General features: G+C 48.4%; 7 protein-coding genes across 7 annotated transcripts; 2 read left to right on the top strand and 5 right to left on the bottom strand.

Annotated features, from left to right (window-relative positions):
* Positions 1 to 588: 588 nt before the first annotated feature.
* Positions 589 to 813, bottom strand: N7515_001213 (uncharacterized protein; the record flags this gene model as incomplete). Its single annotated transcript, XM_056661957.1, has 1 exon — positions 589 to 813. One exon carries the CDS (start codon positions 811 to 813, stop codon positions 589 to 591), a length of 225 nt encoding a protein of 74 aa, XP_056524070.1.
* Positions 814 to 2932: 2119 nt separating this feature from the next.
* Positions 2933 to 5949, bottom strand: N7515_001214 (uncharacterized protein; the record flags this gene model as incomplete). Its single annotated transcript, XM_056661958.1, has 10 exons — positions 2933 to 3449; positions 3509 to 3711; positions 3738 to 4074; positions 4149 to 4577; positions 4630 to 4710; positions 4782 to 4795; positions 4853 to 5116; positions 5165 to 5467; positions 5541 to 5665; positions 5721 to 5949. 10 exons carry the CDS (start codon positions 5947 to 5949, stop codon positions 2933 to 2935), a joined length of 2502 nt encoding a protein of 833 aa, XP_056524071.1.
* Positions 5950 to 6939: 990 nt separating this feature from the next.
* N7515_001215 (CaiB/BaiF CoA transferase family protein) lies at positions 6940 to 8581 on the bottom strand (the record flags this gene model as incomplete). Its single annotated transcript, XM_056661959.1, has 5 exons — positions 6940 to 7820; positions 7880 to 7977; positions 8031 to 8211; positions 8269 to 8338; positions 8387 to 8581. The coding sequence occupies 5 exons, from the start codon at positions 8579 to 8581 to the stop codon at positions 6940 to 6942; spliced, it is 1425 nt and encodes a 474-aa protein (XP_056524072.1).
* A 332-nt stretch (positions 8582 to 8913) lies between these two features.
* Positions 8914 to 10237, bottom strand: N7515_001216 (acyl-CoA dehydrogenase family protein; the record flags this gene model as incomplete). Its single annotated transcript, XM_056661960.1, has 2 exons — positions 8914 to 10176; positions 10223 to 10237. 2 exons carry the CDS (start codon positions 10235 to 10237, stop codon positions 8914 to 8916), a joined length of 1278 nt encoding a protein of 425 aa, XP_056524073.1.
* A 2380-nt stretch (positions 10238 to 12617) lies between these two features.
* N7515_001217 (uncharacterized protein) lies at positions 12618 to 14208 on the bottom strand (the record flags this gene model as incomplete). The annotated part of the gene is made up of 3 exons (XM_056661961.1): positions 12618 to 12766; positions 13014 to 13890; positions 13999 to 14208. The coding sequence occupies 3 exons, from the start codon at positions 14206 to 14208 to the stop codon at positions 12618 to 12620; spliced, it is 1236 nt and encodes a 411-aa protein (XP_056524074.1).
* Positions 14209 to 19490: 5282 nt separating this feature from the next.
* N7515_001218 (GNAT family N-acetyltransferase) lies at positions 19491 to 20444 on the top strand (the record flags this gene model as incomplete). The annotated part of the gene is made up of 1 exon (XM_056661962.1): positions 19491 to 20444. The coding sequence occupies one exon, from the start codon at positions 19491 to 19493 to the stop codon at positions 20442 to 20444; it is 954 nt and encodes a 317-aa protein (XP_056524075.1).
* A 1601-nt stretch (positions 20445 to 22045) lies between these two features.
* Positions 22046 to 23893, top strand: N7515_001219 (MFS transporter; the record flags this gene model as incomplete). Its single annotated transcript, XM_056661963.1, has 7 exons — positions 22046 to 22251; positions 22314 to 22413; positions 22473 to 22711; positions 22772 to 22889; positions 22950 to 23374; positions 23433 to 23577; positions 23639 to 23893. The coding sequence occupies 7 exons, from the start codon at positions 22046 to 22048 to the stop codon at positions 23891 to 23893; spliced, it is 1488 nt and encodes a 495-aa protein (XP_056524076.1).
* Between the last annotated feature and the right edge of the window lie 1156 nt (positions 23894 to 25049).

Genomic DNA, 25049 nt, shown 5'->3' on the forward strand with positions numbered 1-25049 from the left:
CCTAAGCCCTAAGCCCTAAGCCCTAAGCCCTAAACCCTAAGCCCTAAGCCCTAAAATCATTCTCTCTTCGCCACTCTCTCTTTATCGTCACCGGCCTCCGACCTTATACTATTGGCCTTCTTTGATTGCCATCCAATGTACGGGCACTAATGGCCATTATAATGGCCACAGCCTACTCAACTACGTAATGTTGAAAGAACGACCTTTACGAACCCAGTAAACTTGATAGGGTTGTTCCATCTTCCCTTACATTCAACCGGTCCGTACTTGGGTACTACTCCAAGATCCCGGTTGATCTCAGGGCACGAACGTCCGGGTGGTGAGGTGGAGATGAGTCGGACATATTGTGTGCTTCCACTTTTGGAGTTGTAGTGGCCACTGGCCTTACCGTGGACAAGATGCGGATCATGAATCTAGTTACCATAGGGAAATGTGGCATCTTGGGTGGTTGTTGGTGAAGTGAGACGTCCTTAGTTCCGCGTCTAAGTGCGGAAGTGTGTATTTTCACGGTCGTGCCAGACCGCCCGTCGATACATAGTCGACCAACGAGTGCGACACATGTTTGATACTTTCGAGCAAATTCCGTAGCTATTGCAGGGCAATTGCTATCTTGGTTGCGAGTCTGATGGCCTGCTGGACGTATCCCTTCCACCACAACCCTAGCAGAAGATAATGCGCTTGGTGGTATGTAGGCGACGGTTTGACCGTGTTCCCGTTCATGAGGACTTGACTTGAAGCTGCTCGCAGCTTTGCCTGGCGTGGTGAATGATCTGGGTTCTGACTGCGGAACGAGACCGGGCTCACCGTTCCCATCTCCACTGTATTATTTGATCATGCTCCACGAAGCAGGACTGCAATGTGCCTGATTCTAGGACGAAATATTTGGTCATTCCTTGGTTACATATCCAGAAACGTCTTTAGGAACTCAGCGACACCGTCATGAGACACAGACCACGTTCGTGCTTGTAGTCAGAATTTTTGAGGTTGCAGCTCAGGGTGATATGGCTCTATTCAATGAAGATCATGGCTAAACTATTCGTTCCCTAACGCCCCTGCTGTCCTTGAACGACTTATCACTCCTCATTTCCACGACACATTTGGCCTAATTGCACATGGGAACAGCTCTTCTCGGTTCGAGCCAAAAGTTGACGTATCCTTCTTTTGGTATATGACAGTACGATTCGGACCAAGACCTGCCGTAAACTCCTTCTGTCGGAGGTAGGCTAACTTATCCTCCGAAAAGCGGCACAGTCGGTTAGCCGATTGGTAAAAGACGTGACTTCCTTCGGCTCCCTCGGCTTTCCGCCCATATCGAATTGACCAGTCATCGTTGATTTGTCTTGCATTGATTGGGGTAGTCCCACAGAAACTTAGAGGACGAAAGTCTTGCCGGGGCGGTGCTCCTTTGTCTGCCGTTTTCCAAGCTGCGAAGCAAAGCATTAGCAGTGAAACCATCAGGGCGAAGATCTTGCTCACGCATGACTACTCCAGAGAATTTCCCCATGGTTGTATGGAATCAGTATGGGCGGAGGGTCCGTGAAGTGCTATTCAGCAAATTTAGGATTTTGTCGAGGATAAGTTCGCGTAAATCACAGAGAAGATTTGGGAGAAACAGTTTGTAGACACATTGCACGGCTCTTAAATCATGTCGGAAGGCATGTCCTTCCCGCTGGATGGCTCAAACTAGCACAGGCCGAGCTTTTCCGAATGAGACGCAAGTTGGGCCCAAATATCCAGGCACATATTAGCCTAATATCGCGCCTGGGAAGCCGGTGTAATTTCCCAGTATCCAGTTTGGTGATCCTGTGGCAACATCCACATGTTCCCAGGATTGGGTCTGTATATTCCCAGGAGCCTGTGACTCCTGGGAGCCATCCGTCAGGACCCTGGGAGTGCCGTGGCCCTATCCCAGAAACTGCTCGGTCCAGTGTCCTATTATCTTCCAGGGCTGACTCCTCGTGTACATAAAACGGCCTTCTTCCCCCAGATGGTGCATGCTTTGGTTATCTCTTTTCCTCTTACAAGGCCAGCTTGTATTCGCTTTCCTCTCCCGAGGCGCTTGTTACGGGACACTTAGACACACCACGCTAATGCGGGGGAAGACGCACTAATAACCAATCAACTTGGTGTCAACTGGCGAGGCATCCACGAATGACTGAACCACAGAATTACGAAAACAGCAAGATCACGTGATGTCCCATCCCATCGTGGGATGAGAACTCATCCCACCAGGGGATAGGAAGGACTGGATATATAAGGACACTCATTCACCGTCATGTATTTAGTTCTTCGCGATCAATCATACATTGTTACTTGGTTACTACCTATTGGACTTTGCACTCTACGGTTCACCCTTAAGACAACCCAACCTACAAGTAGGGGAGCTCATCTTGTGGTAACACTTGGTGACTGACTTACTTGGCGCGCACTACTGGCACATCCTGCAAGATACTCAACAGGACCCGAGTCCGTGTAAGGCTTAGCACAGCGACGGTACGGTTGCGAGATACTCTTGGGATTCGAAGTGGAACTAGGCGAGTACAACCCGGAAGCAGCTCTACTTACAGTGACCAGCAGGCACCGCGTAACATATAGCAACTACACAACCTTTCCAGTGAATGAAAGCGTACTGAAAGCGTACGAAATCGTCTATTGCTTCATGTTTTCAGTCACTGGGCCCTTTCCCTACTAGGCCGCAAAGGGAAGTGGCAAGATTACTGCCCCTGGGTCTACTTATGATGTTGCCGCCGAATATTTGCTAAATGGGAATAAGCGCGTATTGCGGTCTTGATCCCAGATGGGTCAAAACTATCTGTACGATTGAAGTTCTCATCACTTTACCGACAGATGATTACCAATGGAAAGCTACCAGAACACATCAAGACCTGTTGCGCTCAAAACCTGCCGCGGGGGAATACCTAGCAACGGAGGCTTACTGATCCTCCTCATGAGCATGCTTTTGGAGGAACAAAGCCTTCATAGAAGGATAGGTTCGCACTTCCAAATCCTCCGACAAGGTAGAAGTTCCCTCCTGGGCACCAAGGTCATACGAAATTGACTGTGGTGTTCTTTCTTTGGCACGTTTAGCGAACCAGATTGCATGAACCCAGTCAATAGACACTTCGAAGCCGTCTCCCTGGTCGTGGATCAAGATCGTTGCACCGTCCTCACTTTCGAATCGACCATCGATATTAATGCGTTCCTCCTGACCCCATGACCCGCCGATTTTGGCGTTGAATATGATTTGACCTTGGCGACGGCGAATAGAGATATGGAAGATAATCTCATTCGCTGCATCTTTAATCGAGATCTGGGTCATGTCTATGCCAACGTCGGGCTTGACAGGATCCACGCTGGATGATTCGAGGAGGATGACACTGTCCGCTTTGAGTGTTTGCGGGAAGCGCAGACTTCCATGAAGTGGGAGATTTGCTCTTGGCCGTTTGGGTCTGATTAAAGTTAGTGACGACAGTTCAGTCTTCACTCGTTCATGAGGCTGGTTACTTACCGAGGGGCCGGTGGGTCAATCTTGGGCTGCTTCAACTCCGGATCAAGCGCTCCATCTGCACCACCGGAGATGGTAGGCTCTTTCTGGAAATTTTCGAATGATGGGGGTATCGCGGGGTTTTCGAAATGCTTGGTGTCATTAGTGCTTCCAATGATCTCTAACTCCAGCTTCTCAACCTCATAGCGAGGCACTTCTTTCCCGTGCTGGCAATTGTCAGCATGTTTCGCACGACGGAAGGAGGACGGCGACGAAGGTTGCTTGCCTTGAACACACGCCAGTAAGCACGCTTTCTAATATACGCCAGTACCTCGTCGCGCGTCAACGAAGTTAGTTTCCGCCCACTTCTAACCAGCTTGTAGAGGACAGGGGTGATTGGAATGTAAGCAGTCGACTGAATGCGCAACGTTTGTCCCTTCGTGCAGTTTCCACAGACTGACAAACCATCTAGCTCAGGCTTCTGGCTAAAGTTGTAGACTTCGGCGATTAAGTCTGTGAGCGGAGTTTGCACGCCGTCCTCTTGGGCGAGATACAATTTGACCCAGAAAGGCCGCCCTCCGAATGCGTATCTGAATTACCCAAGACAGTCAGCTATCAGAGGTGATTGGAAGAACAGAAACATTGCTGGTGAGGGCTAACACACTTCAAAAATCGAACGCTGAAGGCAAAGTCTGTGACACGGAGTCCACCGTCAATTGCCTCAACTCCCTTAGGCGGTGGGGTCTTAGGGTCCAAGGCTAAATCACGCGACACACCATACAACCGATTGATGATGGTGTTGATATTCTCTTGAAACAGAGCCTGGTTGAGTGTTCCATCCTCCTGTCGGTATTTGCTTTCCCACCGCGGTAGCTCTGGATAGGCATATCCCAGGTTGGGGGTGAATCTGACCCCATCGGGAGTCCAGTAATCTCCTTCGGCATCCCGTCTGAATGGCTGAAGCGGGGTGTTTCCATTGACCGCATGATCTTTACCATACGAATCACGAATCGTAGCATTGTCGGCCGGTATGTTGGTCAGCCACTTGTCGGGGTTGAGAGCTTGCCAGATTGCAAACAGCCGATCGATGTTACTGCGTGATGAATCAGATTTGGTGATGAAGTGACCAAGCGGAGTATACTGACCAATGGTGCAAGAAGAACAGCGGGTCAAAAGAGGCCACTGGCACATTTCCCATATGTCCAGCATCGCCTGTCCAACCATGACTTTGAGACAACTTAGTCAGTATTGGAAGCAATAGCGAAGATCTCACGGCAAGTATATTATCGATGGTTACATGTTGTTGTGAATCTAAAGTCTCTGTCAGATCTTGTGCTCATATCTATCAGGGCGACAAAACAAACTCACATATTCAATGTTCAGATCTTGCTCAACATTCTGATCTTTCGAAGTTGGATTAGTGCTTGCAAATGTGGTGTAGTCCATAGGAACAGTGAGCAGTCGAAAAACCATCTCAGCGGCAGGACCATGATTCTTGTCATTATACCCCTCGTGGGCATTAAAGGCATCGGCGACTTTACGATTGTTGACAACACCATGTCGCCAACCCTCGCTAGTCGGGTTTTGGTCCTCTTCGTCTGGCCAACGGCTGGTACCTATCGCATTGCCAAACTATTCAGGTGAGCATTTTATCGCCGTCGTACCAATGCATATGCTTACGTTCTTATAATCTTCCTGCTCAGAGTCATTCTCCCATGTATTCTCGGTTCCCACCCCCTCACTCCGCATTGGCCTGTCTGTCGGCATGCGGAACTGGAACAAGGGATTGTCAATTCGCATCGAGCCCCCCTCGGGCCTAGGAACAGTGATAGTGGGGTATTTCGCCAGGTCGGGAACACGGCCCTTTCGTGCCCAGTCCCAGAAGGGCAGGCGCCACGACTCGGCATGTTGACGCCAGGAGGCCTGATGATCCTCCGGGAATTGGGGGATGACCTCCTGGATCATAATGTCATACACGACTTGCTGAGGTGAATCAGTACTTTCACAGTTTCACCGAAGATGTCGCATAACGTATCAAAGACCACAGTCCACTAACCTCAAACAGTAGGACATACGGCCGGTGCCAGATAGGGAATATCACATGGGAGTGAAAGCAGTAGCCGCTCTTCATGGGCTCTGGGCTCGGATCATCCCATCGTACAAAGGGTTGTCCATGGATACCTATTAAAATGGGAGTCAACCTTGGTGAGATGATAGATAATCAATCGACACATACCAGCGACTTGAAAGTAGGAGAGTCTTTCTTTGGGATCCAACTTCTGAAACTTGTCCAGAGCCAGGATGAAAAGGTCGACCTGCCTTTTGTTCGACTTCTTGCCGCTCCATTCATCGATTTCCTGTCGGACAAAAACCCTGCGGTTAATGCCATCGTCGGGACTGGAATCTGTGTCCGGGAATCGGGCTTTAATTTGATAATACTGGTACTCGATAGCTTCGGATGTCATCTTGCTCGCTGGCTGAAGTGCCGGAGCAATACTAGCAATGCTTCGTTTGGAAGATCGTTTTCTCAGTCGACCGAAGAGGTGCATTCGAACCTAGTCTGGGGTGTTCAGTCAGAAGTCCTGGATTGAAGGGGCTTCTTATACGATTTCAAGAACACGGTATTCAAGGGGAACAGCATAGGCACGTTTTTCAAATTGAATGCAGTCCTGTCACATTGCATGTAAGCCTCCTCCCAAGGCGAAGTTGTTGTCTTCACAAATGACGAACGATTTCCCCAAACCATGTTAGCCTTCCTTGAGACGGAAGTTATTCGCGACCAAGAAAACGTCTGATATTCGTTGCCAACCACCCCTCGATGCGGTCAACTTCAGAATTTCTACTATTGGATTGATGCAGCCACCGTCCCAACCATTTGGGGAGTTACGAACTCCCAGACGTGCGGATCATCCAGTTATATTGCGAGATTTCGATTTGGGCTGCATGACAGTTAGCGTGAATTGGGGTGTATGGGGTTCGTTGTGCGTAGGGTGTCAGCTCTCCAAGTACATGCCAGCTAGCCACACCGAATGTACTTGGTCACTTCAGCTCCGCCAACTCCGGACACAACGTTAGACTGTAGAGGTTCAAGTTGGATTCTGTTCCATTTTAGTGTTGTTTGCTCTGATCATACTAGCTATGGCAAGTGCCTAACTAACTGGTCCAACTCCCCACCTGCCTGTAAGCCGATCGGTCAGCTTCAAGTGCTGCAGGTGGTCCTGGGCAGCCACGTACCTCTATGCTATGTAATCTATTCATTCTTCAATGATGACTGATATAACTCTGTCCACAAGTATTCCGGGCTGGTATGGCTGACTATGGAAAATGTCAACCCAAGGTTGAGCTGACGAGAGATCTTCAAGATCTTCATGAGCTAATGCAACTTTCGACACTCGACACCGTGAGACCTCTTTGCATAAGAATTTGGGCTAGATCATCCTAAGGCCAGGTGCCCATCACACAATGCCCTGTTCCCGCATCGCCGCGATCTCCTTTGGTGAATATCCCATGTCTTCGAGCGTAGAGTTGGTATGTGCCCCCAAACTCGGCGGCGCTCGTCGGATTCGAGGCTGAGTCTCACTAAATTTGACCGGAAATCCTGTTTGATAATTAGCATATGGCTTTATGGGTATGTCGGCGGCATATCTAGTCAGAAACAGACCTAGGACTTTGATCTGCCCTGAGACTGATGGTTCGTGCGGAAGAGTGTGCACCATATGTCTGGCTGCAGTTTGTGGGTGGGAGAACACTTCTTCTATCGTGTTAATGGGCCCATATGGCATTCCACTGCCCTCCAAGACAGCCAGCCAGTCTTTGGTTGGCTTTGCACGGATTATCGGCTCCAATATCCCTTTCAGTTCCGCCCGATTCAGGACACGGGAGCTGTTATCAACAAAGCGCGGGTCTCTCGCCAATTCCAAGTGCTCTAACAACTGACAGAGTATCTGAAACTGCCGGTTATTTGTGGCTCCCAGCACTAAATAGCCGTCTTTAGTTTTAAAGGCTTGGTATGGGACAATGCTTGGATGCTCCGTGCCCCAACGATGCGCATGTTCACCGGCATTCAACCACGACATTGCGACGTTAGAGAGCAAAGACACCTGACTCTCAAATAAAGATGCGTCAATCTTTTGCCCTTGGCCTGTATTCTTTCGAGCATACAGGGCAGCGAGAATGGCCCCATGGAGATAGAGCCCGGTACTCATATCCGTGAGACCCAGACCAGGTCGTGTCGGGGCTCCATCGCGCTCACCAGTGATGTGCAGCATGCCTGCCTCAGCCGCAGCTATGGCATCGTACCCTGCACGGCGGGAATATGGGCCACCAGCGCCGTATCCTATCTCAAATTAGCGATAAGATCTACCTGCAGATTATTGACGATGGTCGAGGACAAACCAGAAACGCTGGCATGTATGATCGAGGGATTGACTTCTCGGAGCTTCTGATATCCAATTCCCATTTCATCCATCTTCCCCGGGACAAAATTGTCAACACTGTGTCCCAAGGTTTAGCACAGGTGGCGGCTTCAGTGAGTAGGGCAACTGACACAACATCGGCGCTTTTGACCAGCCGAAACAGAATCTCTTGTCCTTTCTCCTCTTTAAGATTCAAAGTAATGGACTTCTTATTCCGGTTGACCGCACAAAAGTATGCAGACATATCTGCGTCCGTTGATTTCCATAGATGGTCCTCTCCTCCTGTCCTCCATAGGCGAGTGTCATCCTGTGCTTGGGTGAGTGCCCGATCCAGTCTGGGAGTGTAAGAGGATATTTGGCAACATACACCTCCTCGCGGGTTTTCAATTTTGAGAACGTCAGCCCCATAGTCGGCTAGGATTTGTGTACAGAAAGGACCCTGGGGTGTATCAGTGTTGATCACTTAACATCGAAACCACCAACCTACTGCAAGGACTCGCGTGAGATCTAGAATTCGAATTCCCTCCAAAGGAGTATTTTGGTGCGCAGCCGTATGATTGCAATTAAAATGCAGTCGATTGTTGAGATATTTCGAAGGTGAGGGGAAGAGTCTGCGATATTTCATCACTTGGGTGGCATTCTGTATAGCGATATATGCATTGGACATCTTTCCGACAGCCATGGCTGCTTTAATTAGTGTACCTTAGAGGTGTCTAATGCTTGACGATGTAGTTAAGGTGGAAGCTGAACTGGATGGATTTCGACGATCGACATCCCCGCTTAAGAAGCCGAGTTGATATATTCAGGCAGAACCGACGGGAAAGACCGAAATTAACCGAATCTTGGTTTGCTTACTGACCTTACTGACCTTACGGACTTTAGGTACTGACTTTACTCCAGGCTGACCTTCGGTGGCCTAGGTTGGTGGCCTAAATAAACTGGGATACTTATGGGTGTTCGCTGAAGCATTCCATTCTAGCTCGAACTATAGATACAGAATTGCGCAGATACGATTCAGTAAGACCTGGGAAGACCCAGCACTCGCTCTCCTACGTAGTTTAGAATCATCTCTCGACTAACCGGGGCAATGCGAGGAATGAAGACCTCTCGAAGATACCGTTCGACATGATATTCCTTCGCATATCCCATCCCTCCATGGGCCAAAATGGCTCGCTCACAGGCTTCGAAGGCAGCCTCGGCAGCCAGATATTTGCCAGCGTTAGCATATTCACCATCAGTATAGCCTTGATCATAAAGCCGGGCCGCCTGATAGATCATCATACGCGCTGCTTCCAGTTTCATCCAGCTATCGGCCAGAGGATGTTGGATCCCTTGATTCTGCCCGATCGGTCGCCCAAATACCTGCCGCTCGTTGGCATATAAGGCTGCACGACGCAGCGCTGCAAAGCCGAGTCCGAGTGCCTCTGCGCCGATCAGAATTCTCTCTGCATTCATCCCGTGGAGAATCATCCTGAATCCTTCATCTTCTTGTCCCACCCGGTCCACCTCCGGGACATGCCAATCATCGAAGAACAGGGAGTTGGTATCCACGGCCGCGCGGCCCATTTTGGGGATCTCGGTGATTTGGACCTGAGGAACCTGTAGATCAGTGTAGAAAAGTGAAAGACCCTGGGACGGCTTTTTCACTCGGTCGCGTGGTGTCGTACGCACGAGAATCAGAATCTTGTCCGCTCTCTGCGCCGTCGAAATCCAGATCTTTTGCCCGGATAATACGTAGCCAGTGCCAGATCGACGCGCTGTGGCCTGCAACTGCAACGTATCCAAGCCCGTATTGGGCTCCGTGACCCCAAAACATGCCCTATGGCGACCAGCAATGAGCGGAGTGAGCCATCGTTCTTTCTGTTCGTCGGTCCCAAACTTGGCAACTGGCTCAAGACCAAAGATGTTCATATGGATAGAAGATGCACCAGTCATCCCTCCCCCGGACTCTGCAATGGTCTGCATCATCACTGCGGCTTCTGAAATTCCCAGCTCAGAACCTCCATATCGTTGTGGCAAGCAAATGCCCAGCCAGCCCTGGGATGCCAACGCCTCATACAGTTCGGTCGGAAACTGGTGCGTCTCGTCCACCTTGGCCCAATAATTATCTGGAAAATCCGAACATATCTTGGCAATTTCTTGTCGCACCATTCGCTGAGATTCGGATAGATCGGGGTCATGATTTTGAAGAAACTCGGTCGCCCGCCCGTATAACGATCGTGAACCAAGACCATACGCCCTTGGTCGGAGAGTCCTGAGCAATTGGGGTCGCGCCAACTGAATGAGGTTAGATGAGCCATGTCACATTGGAGGAGCGTCTTACGGTCAGAAGTGCCATCCTAACAGAGTGAAATATACAAATGGTTTCCAAACCATTGAATCATTAACAAGTTATATAGTTCATTTTGTTCATTCGAGATGGAGAGGGGAAGTGCGGGGAACACGGAGGCGAGTTGGAGTCATTGTCGATCTTCCCCAACTTGACCACGTCGTGTACGTCGTGTTTTGGAGAAATAAGTTAAGAAGCCGAATAGATATTTTGCGTCAGAGCCAGAGGAAGGTAAAGGAAAAACGACATCACCGTAGACTCCAGAGACGGGCAATAGCTAACCTCTTCTATCTACAATGAATTCCCAAAATTGAGTCCCTACAAGAATCGGATGGACTGCTTGCTGAAGCTCATTTCGGACATAAGTTTGTCATCAATTATGAATATTGCCGTTCCAATTCAACTACAGCCTGGACGCGCTATGCAACGAGAACAAGTTCCTTCTCTGGCCCTTTACCCCCGAGGGATCAGAAATGACAGTACCAAGTTTCCCTATCGGTTCCTCATGGGATAAAGCCAAGCCGCTTCCGTCCATGAACGCCATCCTGACATCCTTTTGGCAGACTGTACGTCCGAAGATATCGCTCTGGGTTTTCTTCGCAGCTTCGCGGTTCTCTATGACGCACGATATCCGCTTCTCCCATGGTGCAAGGACAAACGCCTGTTTCTCCTCCCAAACCTCGTTCTTTTGTAGACGAAGGGTCTTCCAGGAGATTGCTTCGATCGGGACCCATCCCCCGAGTCTCCGTCCGGCCGGCTTCCTCTGCTCTTTGGCCATCTGAGGGCACGCCCATCGCGGTCCGGTGAGAATCCGGATAGCTGCTTCCTCCACGGTTTCCTGCAACCTCGGCTTGGTGGGCAGGAAGGTATAGCTCCGTGTTGAGTCCTGCACCCGCGGTGCCGCGAAATGCGCCGCTAATCAGGATTGCCGCCCTTTTCTGGATCTTGGCGAGCTCATTAGTTAGTCTTTCGAGATCCACCTTGGGCATGGCCCTTGCTGCCGGACAGTACCACGCAGATACACCCCACAGCACCTGTGGGATAATAACTGCTTGATATACCTTACGCCTTACGCATGGCTGTCAGCGAAGTTCCCCATGTTGAGCCAGAGATGCGTCGGAGTGCCTCGAGGCTGCTAGCTCCCTTCGCGAGCATCTTCTTCCGATGTGTCGAAAAGCTGAGGCGTTTATCTAGCCAGACACCAAGGTATCTGGCGTTATCCGAGGGTTGGAGGACTGTCGTCCCTTGTTGCCCCCGGATTGCTACCGGCATCTCGTCGTGACCCGATGGGTTGTCCGGTACCTCCCAAATATCCACCTCCTGAGAGGTGTGGCATTGGTCGGTTCGTGTGCCGATGGTTGGCTGGCTGGTGTTGGTGTTGGTTTGTGATGTCTTACCCTCCGGTGGGCTGGCCTTTGGGTTTGTGAAGTGGATAAGCTCGAACTTATCCGGCGCGAACTTGGCCGCATGTTTTCCGGCCCATATGTCTGCCCGTTTCATTGCCTTCTCGAGTAGACGGACGTTTTCTTCGTAGATTTTCGAGATTGCCAGGATACATACGTCGTCTACCCATCCGAATGCTTCTGTCTCCCCGTAATATAGGCCCCTCAAAGTGAACGCGTCTACCAGCGGCGTGTTGAACATGAGGAACAGAATCGGGGAGAGTGGTGAGCCCTGTAGTTATTATTTGCATACATAAGCGCTTACGAGGTCTCCCGGCACCCAATGGTCTTGGGATTTACTGTGTAACTGCGACGCTCAGCTTCGCCTATCCCGTAAAAGGCAGGCGGAAAGTCGAACTGTTTACTTCCGTAGGGGGAAAGCGGTGGAGTAAGGATGCGACCGGAAGGAGAAAGCGGTAGGGTAAAGGTGGGGCCGGAAAGGGCAAACTATCCATATGTAATAGGCACTGCCGCACTGCAACTACGAACAACCAATCAGAGGGAAAATAATTCGGCCCGATTTTCTTCGGTGTCATTTTGGCCGTAAGTAAGGCGAACGCAACAATCATTTATTGCGGTCTAAAGGATCATGTGAAAGTAAGAGCCACAGCGGAATGTGCATGTGATGGAATCTAGAGAAGCGAAGGGGAACCAATCCAAATGAATGATAGATAGTTGATTGAGGACTCAAAGGCGACCCATGGGGAACGACTCGAACGAGACACTACTCTGTGTGTGTACGGCATGAGCTAGTGCCCAGTAGGCCCTTTCGTGTTTTGCCACTTTGCTATTTTGCGATTCTGCCACTTTGTGTATTCGATCATGTAAGATTACGAGTGCTAGTCCAAATCAGGTTAGTCTATTTTGTTCCATGATCTATACAATGCACCTCACCGTCGCAAACCTCTTCCCCTCTTCACCAATCTCCCACTCTCCTTCCGTGCAGGTCAGTTCGATAACCCCATCGCACCAAGGACGCTCTTGTTTCCGTCAAAAACGTCCTGGAGGTCGCGCTCGAAATCGTCGTCCTGCTGGGAATGATCAAGAATCTCGCCAGGAAGATCTTCAACGCTATCAGGGACCTGTTCCAGATGATCTGGAGGAATCGACAACAGCAATGGGAGGAGGATACTCGGCGTTTTTGGGGCCAATGGGTTCTCTCTCTTACTATCCTCTGGAGCTTCCTTCAATCAATTTCTATTGAAAAGCAGCAAAACCTTTTTATAATATCATCTTCTACAATAAATAAAATAACCAAACTAAACTAAATACACAAAAACTATCACTTCTTCAATCCTTTTTACTTGCTAGACGAGACCGAGTTCGACGTGCTGGAGGTGTACCGACATCTGTAGGTTCCAATCGCTTCTGAGTTGACCTTATCTGCTGCGGTCGTACAGACTCGGACACAGGTATAGAAGTAGGTGTAGAAGTAGGCGCAGAAGCAGATTTAGAGACTTGCTGCTTTTGCTGAGTCGATTTCTTTGATCGAGTCCTCTGTAATTGTACAGACTTAGATGCAGACGTAGGAATCGATGTAGGAATTGACGCAGCGGCAGGAATCGACGCAGGAATCGACGCAGGAATCGACGCAGGAATGGATGCAGGGGCCGGTGTAGGAGCAGGAATCAGCACAGGTACAGGAATCGGCGTAGGCGCAGGAATCGGCACAGGCGCAGGAATTGGTGCAGGCTCCCAATTCAAAGGCCAAATAAACTGAGGGCCAGCTGCCCGCTTTTTTAGCGCCATTGGCACTTCCTTTGCCTGTCGTACGACCTCTGCTTCTGCTATAGAAGCAGAGGATGGATTAAATGGCTCCCCTTCAGGTGGTGGTTTACCATAAATAATGACATCAGGATGGAATAAAGGCTCTCCTCCATCATCAGAATCACCTCGAGCAACTGCATCATCAATTCTTGGTATATGTGCCCTCATCTCTGCCTCAGTCATGAAGTATTTGCGATGCGTACGAGGACGAAATGGATGTTCACGAGGTTTTGCAAGAGTTTCAATATCAATAACCACTGGCTCAGAGGCGTCAAGATCAATGATTGATACCTCTGACTCTGGAGCATCTGGTGCTTGTGGCTCAGGAGCAATTGGTGTCTCCAATTTCAAAGCAATTGGCGATGCAGGTCCTGGAGAAATAGGATCTGATTTGATCTCTATCGTACGAGGCTTCTTGTCAAGAATGACATAGATCTTAGCACGTTTCTCTCGCTCCACATAATCAAATTGTGTATACACCCTTCATACGTTGAAGATCTTGTTTACGTCGTTGTAATAAATCAGGACGCATCAATCGATAAACATCAAACAAACGTTTACCACTGAATAGATATCCTTGTCTTCGAATATGTTCCTGAAGATGGAATTTTCCGAAGCCTTCAATTCGACCAGTTCCAAGCTCTGATTCAAGAATAGTAGTGATTTGTTCGATTTCAGCTTCTTGGCTTTGATGGTCATCTTTTCGACGTCGAAGTCCAAGATGAAGTCGTATTCTTTGGACCATACGATGACCAATTTGAATCCCTTCATTGCAGAGGACTTGGTGGATATGATAATCGTCAAGACCTACTTGGAAAAGTAAGGTTTGGATCCGTTTTTGAATTTCCAGGTTTCCAATTGTCTTTGGAGGTGCATTTTTAGCAATGCCCCATGCTTTGAGGCGCTTCCTCATCCTACGAGGAGCGATTTTGATGGTATAGTCTTCTTGTAATTTTGTACAAAGCTGTTGTATTGTTACTCCATTGGTAAAAAATGCGATGATCTCATCCTTGTGAGACTCAATATCAATTATTTGACGAGGCATGATGGTGTAGAAACAGGAGATGAGAGGGGTAAATCAATAATAGTTAAAAAACAGTAATTTATAAAATGGTAAACGTTTGAAACAGCGGTGAGAAAAGCGGTGTAATATGCAGAGAAGCAATGTAATAAAACACGAAAGGGCCTACTGGGCACTAGCTCATGCCGTAGTGTGTGTCTCGCTTACCGAGTGGGGAACAGCTCAACATGCGCTAATCCATATTTCGACTAGTGTATGTACATGACCATGACCCGCTACACAGTATTCTCGACACACCCCCTCAGCTACACAGTAAGTCCCATCGGAACTTGGCTGGACAATGGGATGATCAATATCCTCCAAGCCCAACATCCGCACAAACTCCATATGCCTTTGCCTCAGTAACATCTTGGTAAGCCCATCGGCTACCATATCACCGGTCTTAGTCCACTCCACCGCCAAGCGGCCAGCTTGAACCTCCTGACGAAGCCAATGATGATGGATATCAACATGACGGAGCTTCGTCCTCAGTTGAGGAGACTCCTTGGTAAGAAGTCCAATGCTCTGCGAATTATCACATTGGAGCTTCAATTGTCCCAAGGCCAGCCGGTGGTTCCCGAGCTCTGTACGGCGGCGATGAATCTCAACAATACCCCGGGCCCCTGGCAAGATCAAACTCACCTTCATTGGCTGAGACTCTGCGTGTTCCTTGTAGGACTAGACAACTTCATCATCTGTAGCGCCATCCCCAAGCTCACTCATGGATGATTTCCACGCAGTCGAACATGTCGGCCGGTATACGAGTGGCTATAAGCTCACGGTGTGTGCTTTCCAGCTGATGCGGGAAAATTCTTCACATTCTACAAATGGGTGTACCTCGCCTCCCTGTTGATCTTTGCATTGGGCCCTTTGATGTGTAGTGTTGCACCAACTTCCACTGCCCTCATCATCGGGCGCGCTATTGCTGAAGTCGGCGGTGGCGGTGTCTCTAATGGCTCATTCTTGTTGATCGCCTACTCTGTACCACTATCCTGGCTACCGCGATGTGCAAATATCGTCGGCGGCTTTGAACGCGCTTATGCCGAAAGCAGTAGCCCTATACAAGGCCATCAAAGAAAGCAGCTACTACACCAACTCTATTTGCCTACTATCTAGGTGAGTCTATTCACTATCTACGAATCGGATTTAGCCTAAGTTCAAATCCGAAGGGGGTTCCGTGGAAGCGGAGGTCCAGGAATCGTTCTTCCATTCCTTGCTTTATCTGCCTTTGCTTGGGTGTGTTGGTGCGCTTGGCACGATTACATCGAGCACCATGTCACGACTCACGAGCTATCATGTCGCGAGAGGTTGTTTTGCGATTGTTTGCGTATCGCTTTCCTTTTCTATTCTTTTTCTCTAACTTGCTTGTCTTGAAATCAAGGCACTTGGGATTGGTTCGAAAACCCTTGGGTGTTCCGCTTGTTACAACTGGGCTCTGTCATTTTCAGTCTCATATCCTACTTCCCTCTCATCTAGCCAACAGACCCCTGTTCCGTACACAGCCCTTAACAAAATAGCAGTAATTCTTTCTAAGCCTGAACTACAGCCATATCACGTAAGAGCCTAGATTGATCCCTAATGTCTGTGACTAACCCGGCGTTCATCAAAGTCATCTCCCACTCCAAAATCTTCCTCTCGTCTATGCGGGTAACAGTTCATAAAATGGTCAAAGTTGCCACGTTTAAGCAGTCCCTTTCGCTCCAGTCTCAGCATCAAGTAACATGCCCAGGTTTGGCAACTCTGTAGTGGAATCTTTTCAGCCTCCACAGGGACAATAACACTTTCAGCCGCAGTCATTCTACCGAGATAGTGTGTTGTTTCCACTGCCTGGCTATCAAATCTCTTGTCGGTCTCTATAGACAGGCTACGTTGACCATAACACCCCGTGCTATGGAGGCGGATGCCACGGTCAGCACCTAGACACTTTAAAAAGATCAACCAATGGACAACATCATTCTCGGGGTAGCATATTTGAAGGTAGAGCTCACAGTGGTCGTAGTCAATTCGTCCTGCGTGAGCTGTGCGGTGTCTGCGATCAACGCATCCACTAGGCCCGTTGTGTCTTTCACGTTCGTGGCGAATATTGGTGGGTCCTCGAGCAGGCATAGTTGTGATAAATGCGGAAGTCTTAACCTAGGGTTAGTACTTGTAACGACTTATGATGTTGACCTAGAAGCGTATGCCGAGACTGTTTGTGATGTGTTATTTGCTGTGATGGCGAAGCTCACCTTAAGAGGGGACTTGATCCTTCTTATACACATCCTCCGGTGCATCGGCTCATCACGTGAACAATGGGTTAATGACATCTCTTTGTTGGATCTTAAACAATAAATCTTTGTGTTGGAGTTAAAATAGTCCTGATTGTATTACCTGAACTGCTTTACAAAGGCCTCTCGAATTCTCTTTCATAAGCCGATTTTGATAGCATTTGTTCTTGTATTCCAAAGGATCCAAAGAGTCTTTTCTTTCGTATGACCTTCATGTCCAGATTACGCATTGGGGCATCACCACTGCTAGACACAGAGGATCAGGATGACTTAGTCTAGAAAGGGTCTAGGCAGAATCTAAGAATAGCAACATTGCCTCCGCTAGCAGGCGAACCGTCCTTGAATCTTGAATTGATCTTAAGATGCGGGATGGGCGCTCTCTGCAGCTTCTCGTCATTCGGACCTCCCTTGAGCCATAATAAGCCGACCAGAATACCGACTACCCTTGGACCTCTCCGCAATATCCTCTTGATGAAAGGCGAGGGCCGGGATATTCCCAGTTGCCTAAACCTCGTATTCGGAAAGTACGCAGTATATTGGCTGCGCCGTTTAATAGGTACAGGGAGGTGCATGTATCCCTTATGATCAGCGTGTATGTTTTCAGCGTTTAGAGAAGCACATATTCCGTCTAAGTAGTAATTTCACGACCTGTTTATTCAACCCACCTTGAACCACAATCAGGTGGGCCTTTAGGTTCGTAGGTAGGTATGTCGACAACTCCCACCGTTTCCTGCATTCGCCTTTCTAAATCACAAACATAGCCCTGACCCTGTCCGATCTTCCACCGATAGATGATTCAACCAGAGCAAATTGATGCATTACTCCTCCTTGCGTATAGTGCGGGAACTTTGGTTCCTGTGCCCTACGGCAAAGCCCCGATGATCATGTAGCGCTATCTCGATTCAAACCTTCACATCATTTAGTCGCACCATCTAGGGACACCAAGAGGGCCGCAATTCTATATCCAGTCGTGTTTATCGGTACATGGATATATGATTGGTAAAAGGTTAGGTTTCTCTCCTTCTCTTATCTACTAGTTATTGAATGATAAATAACTATGTAGAGACTTTGTTAGTTCGATAACTCAATGGATATAGATCTAAAGTGAGCCATGTGCGAGAAGCATCCAACCGTGGAATAGATTCCGCTCAGACTTTTGATCGGATGGCGCAATATCCTTAGGATTATCACGCATTGGCTTCCACAATGACTAGTAGTAATGTGCTAAATCATACATTTTATTGAGGTATAAGCACGCATTCAATCCTCAGCTAGTCGTGATATGAGGTTTGATAGCCCAACGAGTTCCCACACTGCACGTACATAGTTGAGGTGGGCTGAGGAATGTTATGTTACCGAAAGCCAGCCCGGGGAAGTAAAAGAGCGGGGGAATAGGGATAGAAGATCCGAGTAGCACGGAGAGGAAGAGCTTGAACACTAGAAGGAGTCAAATGCAATGACAACCTACCTACGGACCATGAGAAGCTAGACAGGGAGATGTGTCCCATCCCCACCCCCGCAACAGTCCTACGGTGGGAATCAGCCTATGGCGTCAGTGAGCATTTTATCAGAAAAGTCTGCTGACCACAGGATTCACAGTTTCTGGCTTGGACTGTATAAGCTCATTCAATCATCAATGGCTGCCACTGCAGCGTCTTGACCTTGTTTCTTTGTGGTTTTGCTCGAGCCAGACTGTGCATCTAATTCTACGCAGCATACGTAACGATAGAATATTGAGAATGACAGAGTATCTTTAGAGGAATCTTAGAATGACGTAGGACATTTCGTCTTCGAGGGCGGAATGTCCTCAGTGACGTCCCGCCAAGCCTCAAGGTATAGGTTTGCCAGAGCCTCATGTAGCCATGTAGACATGTGTATGGCACTTCATGCACCGAAACCAACTAAACATCGATTTTTGGCATGGTCGGGAGTGCAAAAGATGTTGTACCTGGTTACCAAAATCCTCGGTACATCATCCCCACGAGAGAAGGCACCCAGAAATAGTTACCTATAATTACAAGGGCTAATGGCATTTGCATGTATACGGAGTAGAAAGATTCATGCCCTTCGAGATAAGCTAATTTTAGGAGTGTGAAGGCTATTATGTCAATGATTTTAAATAGACAAACATCCTACCGTATTATCATGTGGCGGAGTTGATTCTCTAGTCTATTGGACCCATATGGCCAACAATTTACGGAGTACATGGATGGCGCAAAGCAGCTCCGAGCTTTCAGGAGAATTCCAATTTCAGCGGACGGCCGATTTTGCTTCCCAGCGTCAGACATCTAATGATCACCATGATTCCTGTCGGATGATCGACAATATAGGCTTCGCACGCGTCTTCGTCACCGTCCTTGATTGGTATTTGGATTTGAAACATATCTCACAATGAGGATTCAGATCACAGTGAAACTCTCCACAGCCGAATCAATATTCGGGATCTGCGTGTCCCCAGAAGGATCTGGATGCCATAATACTACAAACCACGTACGCAATCCCCCATGTGTCGAGTGCTAAGAATGTAGGAGGTTAGTTAGGAAGTTAGGAGGTGGCTTACGATCCATAGGATGCGTCGTGGAGACCACCCGAGCTTCATACTTAAACCAGAGTGTCTCCTAAGATTAGGAGGTCAGGCCTAACTAAGACTTATCATATACTATATTCTTGAACTTCTCCGATCTATCCTCTTCTTTCTTTCCATTCTATCAACTCACGTCGTCGATATGTTGGTCGCTCACTCTAGCGGCCCTACCCTCTCCATCGAGCGGAAGCAAGCAGCAGCATCTACCCCGTCAACCATGAATAGCCGACTTTTCAACAAGCTTGATACCATCCATCAAATTGAAGAGGCTCACATCCTTCATCTGTCACGCCAGGTGGAAGTTGGCAAGCAATTATTCCCACATGAAAACATCAGTCTGCACTCCGTCGCCGGAGGTGGCGTCGCCGCTCTCACCACGCCCCATCTGGGCCAACAATTAAACCGCACACTGGGACTTGGGATGAAAGGCAGAGTCACCGAAAATGATCTGGCCGATATTGAAGCCCTTCATACCGCTGCAAACCTGACACCTTGTATCTTGCTCTGTCCCTACGCCGACCAAAGCGTTATTCAGGCAGTGGCTATGCGCAGCTATGTGGTTGAAGGATTCCTCAACATCTACGCTCGGTCACTCCATGAAATACACGTCGATTTTGATTCCAGCCTGGATTCCCCCGCCGAGCTTCCGTTCGGATCAAACATGGTTGTCTGCCGAGCGCCCGCCAATGATGCAGGGATGGGGGCATTTATCCACGCCTCAATTGCCGGTTTCAAAGATGACGGTCGGTCGGACGAAGTTCTGCGAAGCCTTGCAGAGACCGCAGCATTGAGAGGAGATACAAACCTGTATTTTGGCAAAATCGACGGACAAATCGCTGGATGTGGCGCTATGGCACTAATGGAGACCAAATACGGACGTGTCGCACATCTCTACATCGATAGCACGACACCACATTTCCGTGGCCGTGGAGTACAGCAAGCTTTGATTCGCGCGCGCCTCATCGATGCGAAACGCTTAGGTTACGACTTTGCCACGATCCACGCCAGGCCAGGCATTGGAACCGGCCGAAATGCCGAGAAAGAAGGATTTGGGCTCGCCTTCACAAAGCCTATCCTCACCAAGCGATCAAACTAAAGGGGAACTCCCCTACATTCGGTTTTAATGACTTCCTTTATCTCTTGATTTCCAGTTTCTGATGTCCTTCTTCTCTTTTTGCGAACTCTTTTTGCATTTGATACATAATGGTGGGTCTGTTGACCTAAGGGGAAGGGGTGTGTGGATCTGCAGATCCAGCCCCGTGCTCAGGTGCTTCTACGTATTTCCCTGGCCACATTTGGGCGTTTGATATTTCATTTTGGTACAAAGTCCTTGTGCTTTTTATTCTATTTGTCAATTTAGAATATGTATATAATAACTCCACGTTCAGTTTGAAGGATTTCCACTAAGTCCCAGCTCCCTCCTCTTATGCGTATCAACTCCCATCCTCCATAGATCTGATGGTATAATACGCGTAGGCACTAGGCAGTATACTGTAGGTCCCCACCTGAGTCCTTGTGGGGTCGATATTCATCCACGCAATCGCTACTATGTACATAGCCACCTAATCCTGCTGTGGGACATTAATGTTTCAGATCTCGCCATTAGGTAGAAATTGCCGTAATCGAGGTTTCGTACGATATATGTTCTTGTTCATAGGAATAACAGTACATAAGGGGTAGCGGATGTGGGTCTCCCGACGGATCCGTACATCATCCGAATGCCCAGCGGATACTCCGTAGTCCGTACATTCGAGACTCAGAAATTGGCTTACAGTAGAAGCTAGAACCTGTGAGACGACCCGTTTTCAAATCAGCAAATCTACGAAGTATTCCGTGCTTAGTGGGCGATGTCAGCCCAGTCCCGCTACCCGTGTGAAGAATCACATTCAGGGATGTGATCAACACTTATCTACTGAAACGCAGGGACCCGGTGTCGATCAAGGATCTCCCGCGGTCGACGGACCGTTTGCCCGGGTGTAGATCACCAGTTCGAGGGAAATGTCGCCGAATATGCCAAGAAACCAAAATATTCATCATCACGTTGCGTGACGGCTGTGGCGTTTCAAAGTTTGCAGGGTCAGGGTCTTAAACAGTAGATCTTCATAGGACATAATCACCGATGTGATGTGATCATCGACTAGGTCACAATAATTGGGAGATATGTGGGGAAGGCCAATCTGGGAAGGATAGACGAAAAGCATTGTATAGTTAAGTTAATAATGTCTATGTAACTACTCCAATGCGCGAATAAAGGCACCGAGGGCTATGCACATGGTATCTGTTTCTATTCTAATCTGAAGCCTTTTGAAAAGGAGTTCCAGGGACATCAACAGGGGAGAAACACTTGACTTTGATCGACAAGGTAGGGCCCATCTTGTAACAAGGCGTCGAATGTACTTACGTGCGGGCTTGACGTACACTTTAGCAAGGGATCGGAGATTGGAATGTTCTACAATGACATGTGTAGCCAAGATCAGTAGATCGGTATACGATCTCGATTTTATATAGACAATACTTGCGCACCATTAGTCTAACTCTGGTGTGTCCATCCACTCATTCGGTGTTCTCGTTCATTCGCTTCCTACCTTGCTCTCATTCAACTTCATCTCAAACTATTTGACTATCATTCAACCCAATTTCCCTTCTGTTACCCAGGAGAGAAGGACCTCTTCTGCCATTCATAACCACAACTCAGTGATGATTGAAGAAAGCAAGTCGTGGGAAGCCAATGTGCATAAGCTTCCCCCGAGTTCTGCCTCTTCATCGAAGGGTGCATCATCCAACGCCAGTTTTCTCAAATTAGTAGACTGGAACGGTCCAGATGATCCCGAGAAGCCGGTAAACTGGCCACGGAGCCAGAAAAACAAGATTCTCGCCGCTGTGTGTCTAATGCGCTTCACGACGTACGAAGGAACCCTCCTCCACTCTCTCCGCGGTGATGGGGAAAGCTAACCCTAGCTCCTAGCCCACTTGCTTCTTCCATGATGGCGCCAGCTTTACTGCAAATCGAAAATGAGTTCCAAGGCACATCGTCTATGGTCATGAATTTCGCGGTGTCTATCTATGTGAGTCTTTCGATTACCCGTGGGGGGGAAGGGCTTCTGTTGATCTTTGTCTTATCCAGATTATCGGATTCGGCATAGGTCCGCTCGTACTGGCGCCACTCTCTGAGATATATGGTCGCAACAAGATTTATAACGCTGGCAACGTTTTATTTACAATCTGTACAGCATGCTGTGGGCTTTCGCCAAATGCAACATCGCTCCTAATATTTCGGTTGCTTTCGGGTATTATGGGCGGCGCTCCGCTAACAAATGGAGGCGGCACCATTGCAGACTTGGTTCCTGTCAATGAGCGAGGGTTGTGAGTTTATTGTTATCTCCCTGATTCACGGTAACTAATTTTGATGTCACCGAGTTTTAGCATAATGAGTGTTTTCAGTCTGAGTATGTTGCTTGCTCCCGTCCTGGGACCTGTGGGTGGCGGATTTCTCGCCCAGGCAGCTGATTGGAGATGGATCTTTTGGCTTTTGACTATCTTGGTACGTTAGTCCTCACACCATCGACTCGGTCATGATTCTGATCGCTCGTATTACTTATAGAGCGCCATCACCGCCATGGTCGGATTTCTTTTTCTACGCGAGACGTATGGTCCAACACTCCTCGAGCGGAAAGCCGCCCAACTGCGCAAACAAACCGGCGATCCTGATATCCAGTCAGCGAGCAAATCACCTCTCCCACTCCAACGATTGATTGCTCTGGCCATTATGCGCCCGATGAAGCTGCTCTGCACCAGTCCAGTCAGCATCGTCATGGCACTATATATGGGACTCATCTACGGCATTATCTATCTGTTGTTCACATCATACACAGTGGTGTTCCAGCAACAGTACGGTTTCAGTCAAGGCGTCGCAGGGCTTACATACCTCGGTATGGGACTGGGCTGTACCACGCAGCTGTTTCTAGGCCACTTCAGCGATAAAATCCACACGAAGCTGACACAACGTCAGGGCGTGGAAAGAGCAGAGTGAGCCCACCTACGAATTATCTGGTCATCTTCTACCCAATGCTGACTTGAATCCCAGATATCACCTTCTTATGCTGATTCCTGCTGCTATATCATTACCAATAGGACTTATAATCTACGGCTGGACAGCAGAATATCACGTCCATTGGATTGTTCCTTTGATAGGAACATTTTTCATTGGCGTCGGCTTCTCAAGCTCAATGGTGCGATGACTCACAAATCATTCCAAATTCAGGGTGCTAATCAGCCCGATCCTTAATCTAGACCAGTGTCCAAACCTATCTAGTCGGTGCTTTCACCGCATTCTCTGCCAGTGCTCTCGCTGCAAACAATGTCGTTCGTAGCCTGATAGGCGGTGTTGTGCCTCTGTCAGGTCCGGAGATGTATGGCAAACTTGGGCTCGGCTGGGGGAATACATTGTTGGCTCTGCTAGCATTGGTATTCGGGCTCGCTCCGCTATGGTTCTACAAGACCAAAGAACCGCAGAACCAGAGCGAGAGAAAGACCCTTCCAGTTTGATACCTATAGCCCTACTAGCACTCGATCGTCGAAGCCTTCACGCACTACCTACCGGGTACCTATGGTTTTCGTATAACTAAGTAGGTATCCTGACAGCGGCCGGGGCCTGATGGACATGGGTATCACCTCATTTTGTATCTATAGACCGATATTTATTCGATCATGGTCTACCTTCAGTGAGGTGGTCTTTGGTATATATTTGAATAGATCACCTACCTACCTAGGTAACTTCCGGGCAATAATATTCGAAGTAAAGAATATTCCCGTCACAATGAGTACCTTGGCCTTCATGATAGGTACCTCCCGCTACCTACTTCCATTCATGATTGCAATGGCTGGCCCAGATCGGCCACCTATAGATCACTTGTCATCTGAAGGGTACCTAGAATGTGAGTCACAAACTCACAGTGAGTGCCTCCCAAGTCTGTGATTGTTTGCATTATTCTGCAAGTCGGGCTCCTACAAAAATTTTAACAACCAGCAGCGATGTTCAGCTGGAACGATGAACCAAAGGGCGGTGGCATTCAATGTACGCAGTAGATGATTGGTGTTTGAGAGACAACGGATGTGGTGGCCACTGACACTGTTTAAGGCAACGTTACGAGCAGTAGCCAGTAGGTAGGTACATGTAGGTACCAATGTCTCAATATCTCCTTCATACGCCCATGGAACCAGATTGGCCCCTGACTGGAGCTTAAATTTTAAAAGTGATTCCAGGGATTGTATTCGTCGAAAGATCGGAATAAACAACTTCCCAACCCTACATAGACCCTAGTTGGGATTGAACCGTACCGGGCCCCACGTGATAGTACTGCGCTCGGCGCGGCGGCGCCTCGGCGGTCGGCGGTAGGGTTGCGTATTTTGTAACATTTTCGCAAAAAAACGGTATTTGCCAAAAACAATGTCAAAAAGATCAAAACATTTGAAAATACACAAGAGCATTAGTCATCATTAGTCATCCATATTGACCAATAGCGTGGTTCCATATCCTTTAGAATGTACGCAGTAGTCGTGGACTCTCAGCCAATCAAAAACCATAGCGCTGGTCACATGGAAATCACGTGCACGGGGCAAACGTTTTGCTTTGAAAATACCGTTTTTTTAAATAATTTTTTGTATTTTCAAATACGGTATGTTAAAATCTGCATCCCTAGTC

The sequence above is a fragment of the Penicillium bovifimosum genome, assembly GCF_028826915.1.
Source record: "Penicillium bovifimosum strain IBT 22155 chromosome Unknown utg000002l_segment0_segment0, whole genome shotgun sequence".
NCBI lineage: Eukaryota > Fungi > Ascomycota > Eurotiomycetes > Eurotiales > Aspergillaceae > Penicillium > Penicillium bovifimosum.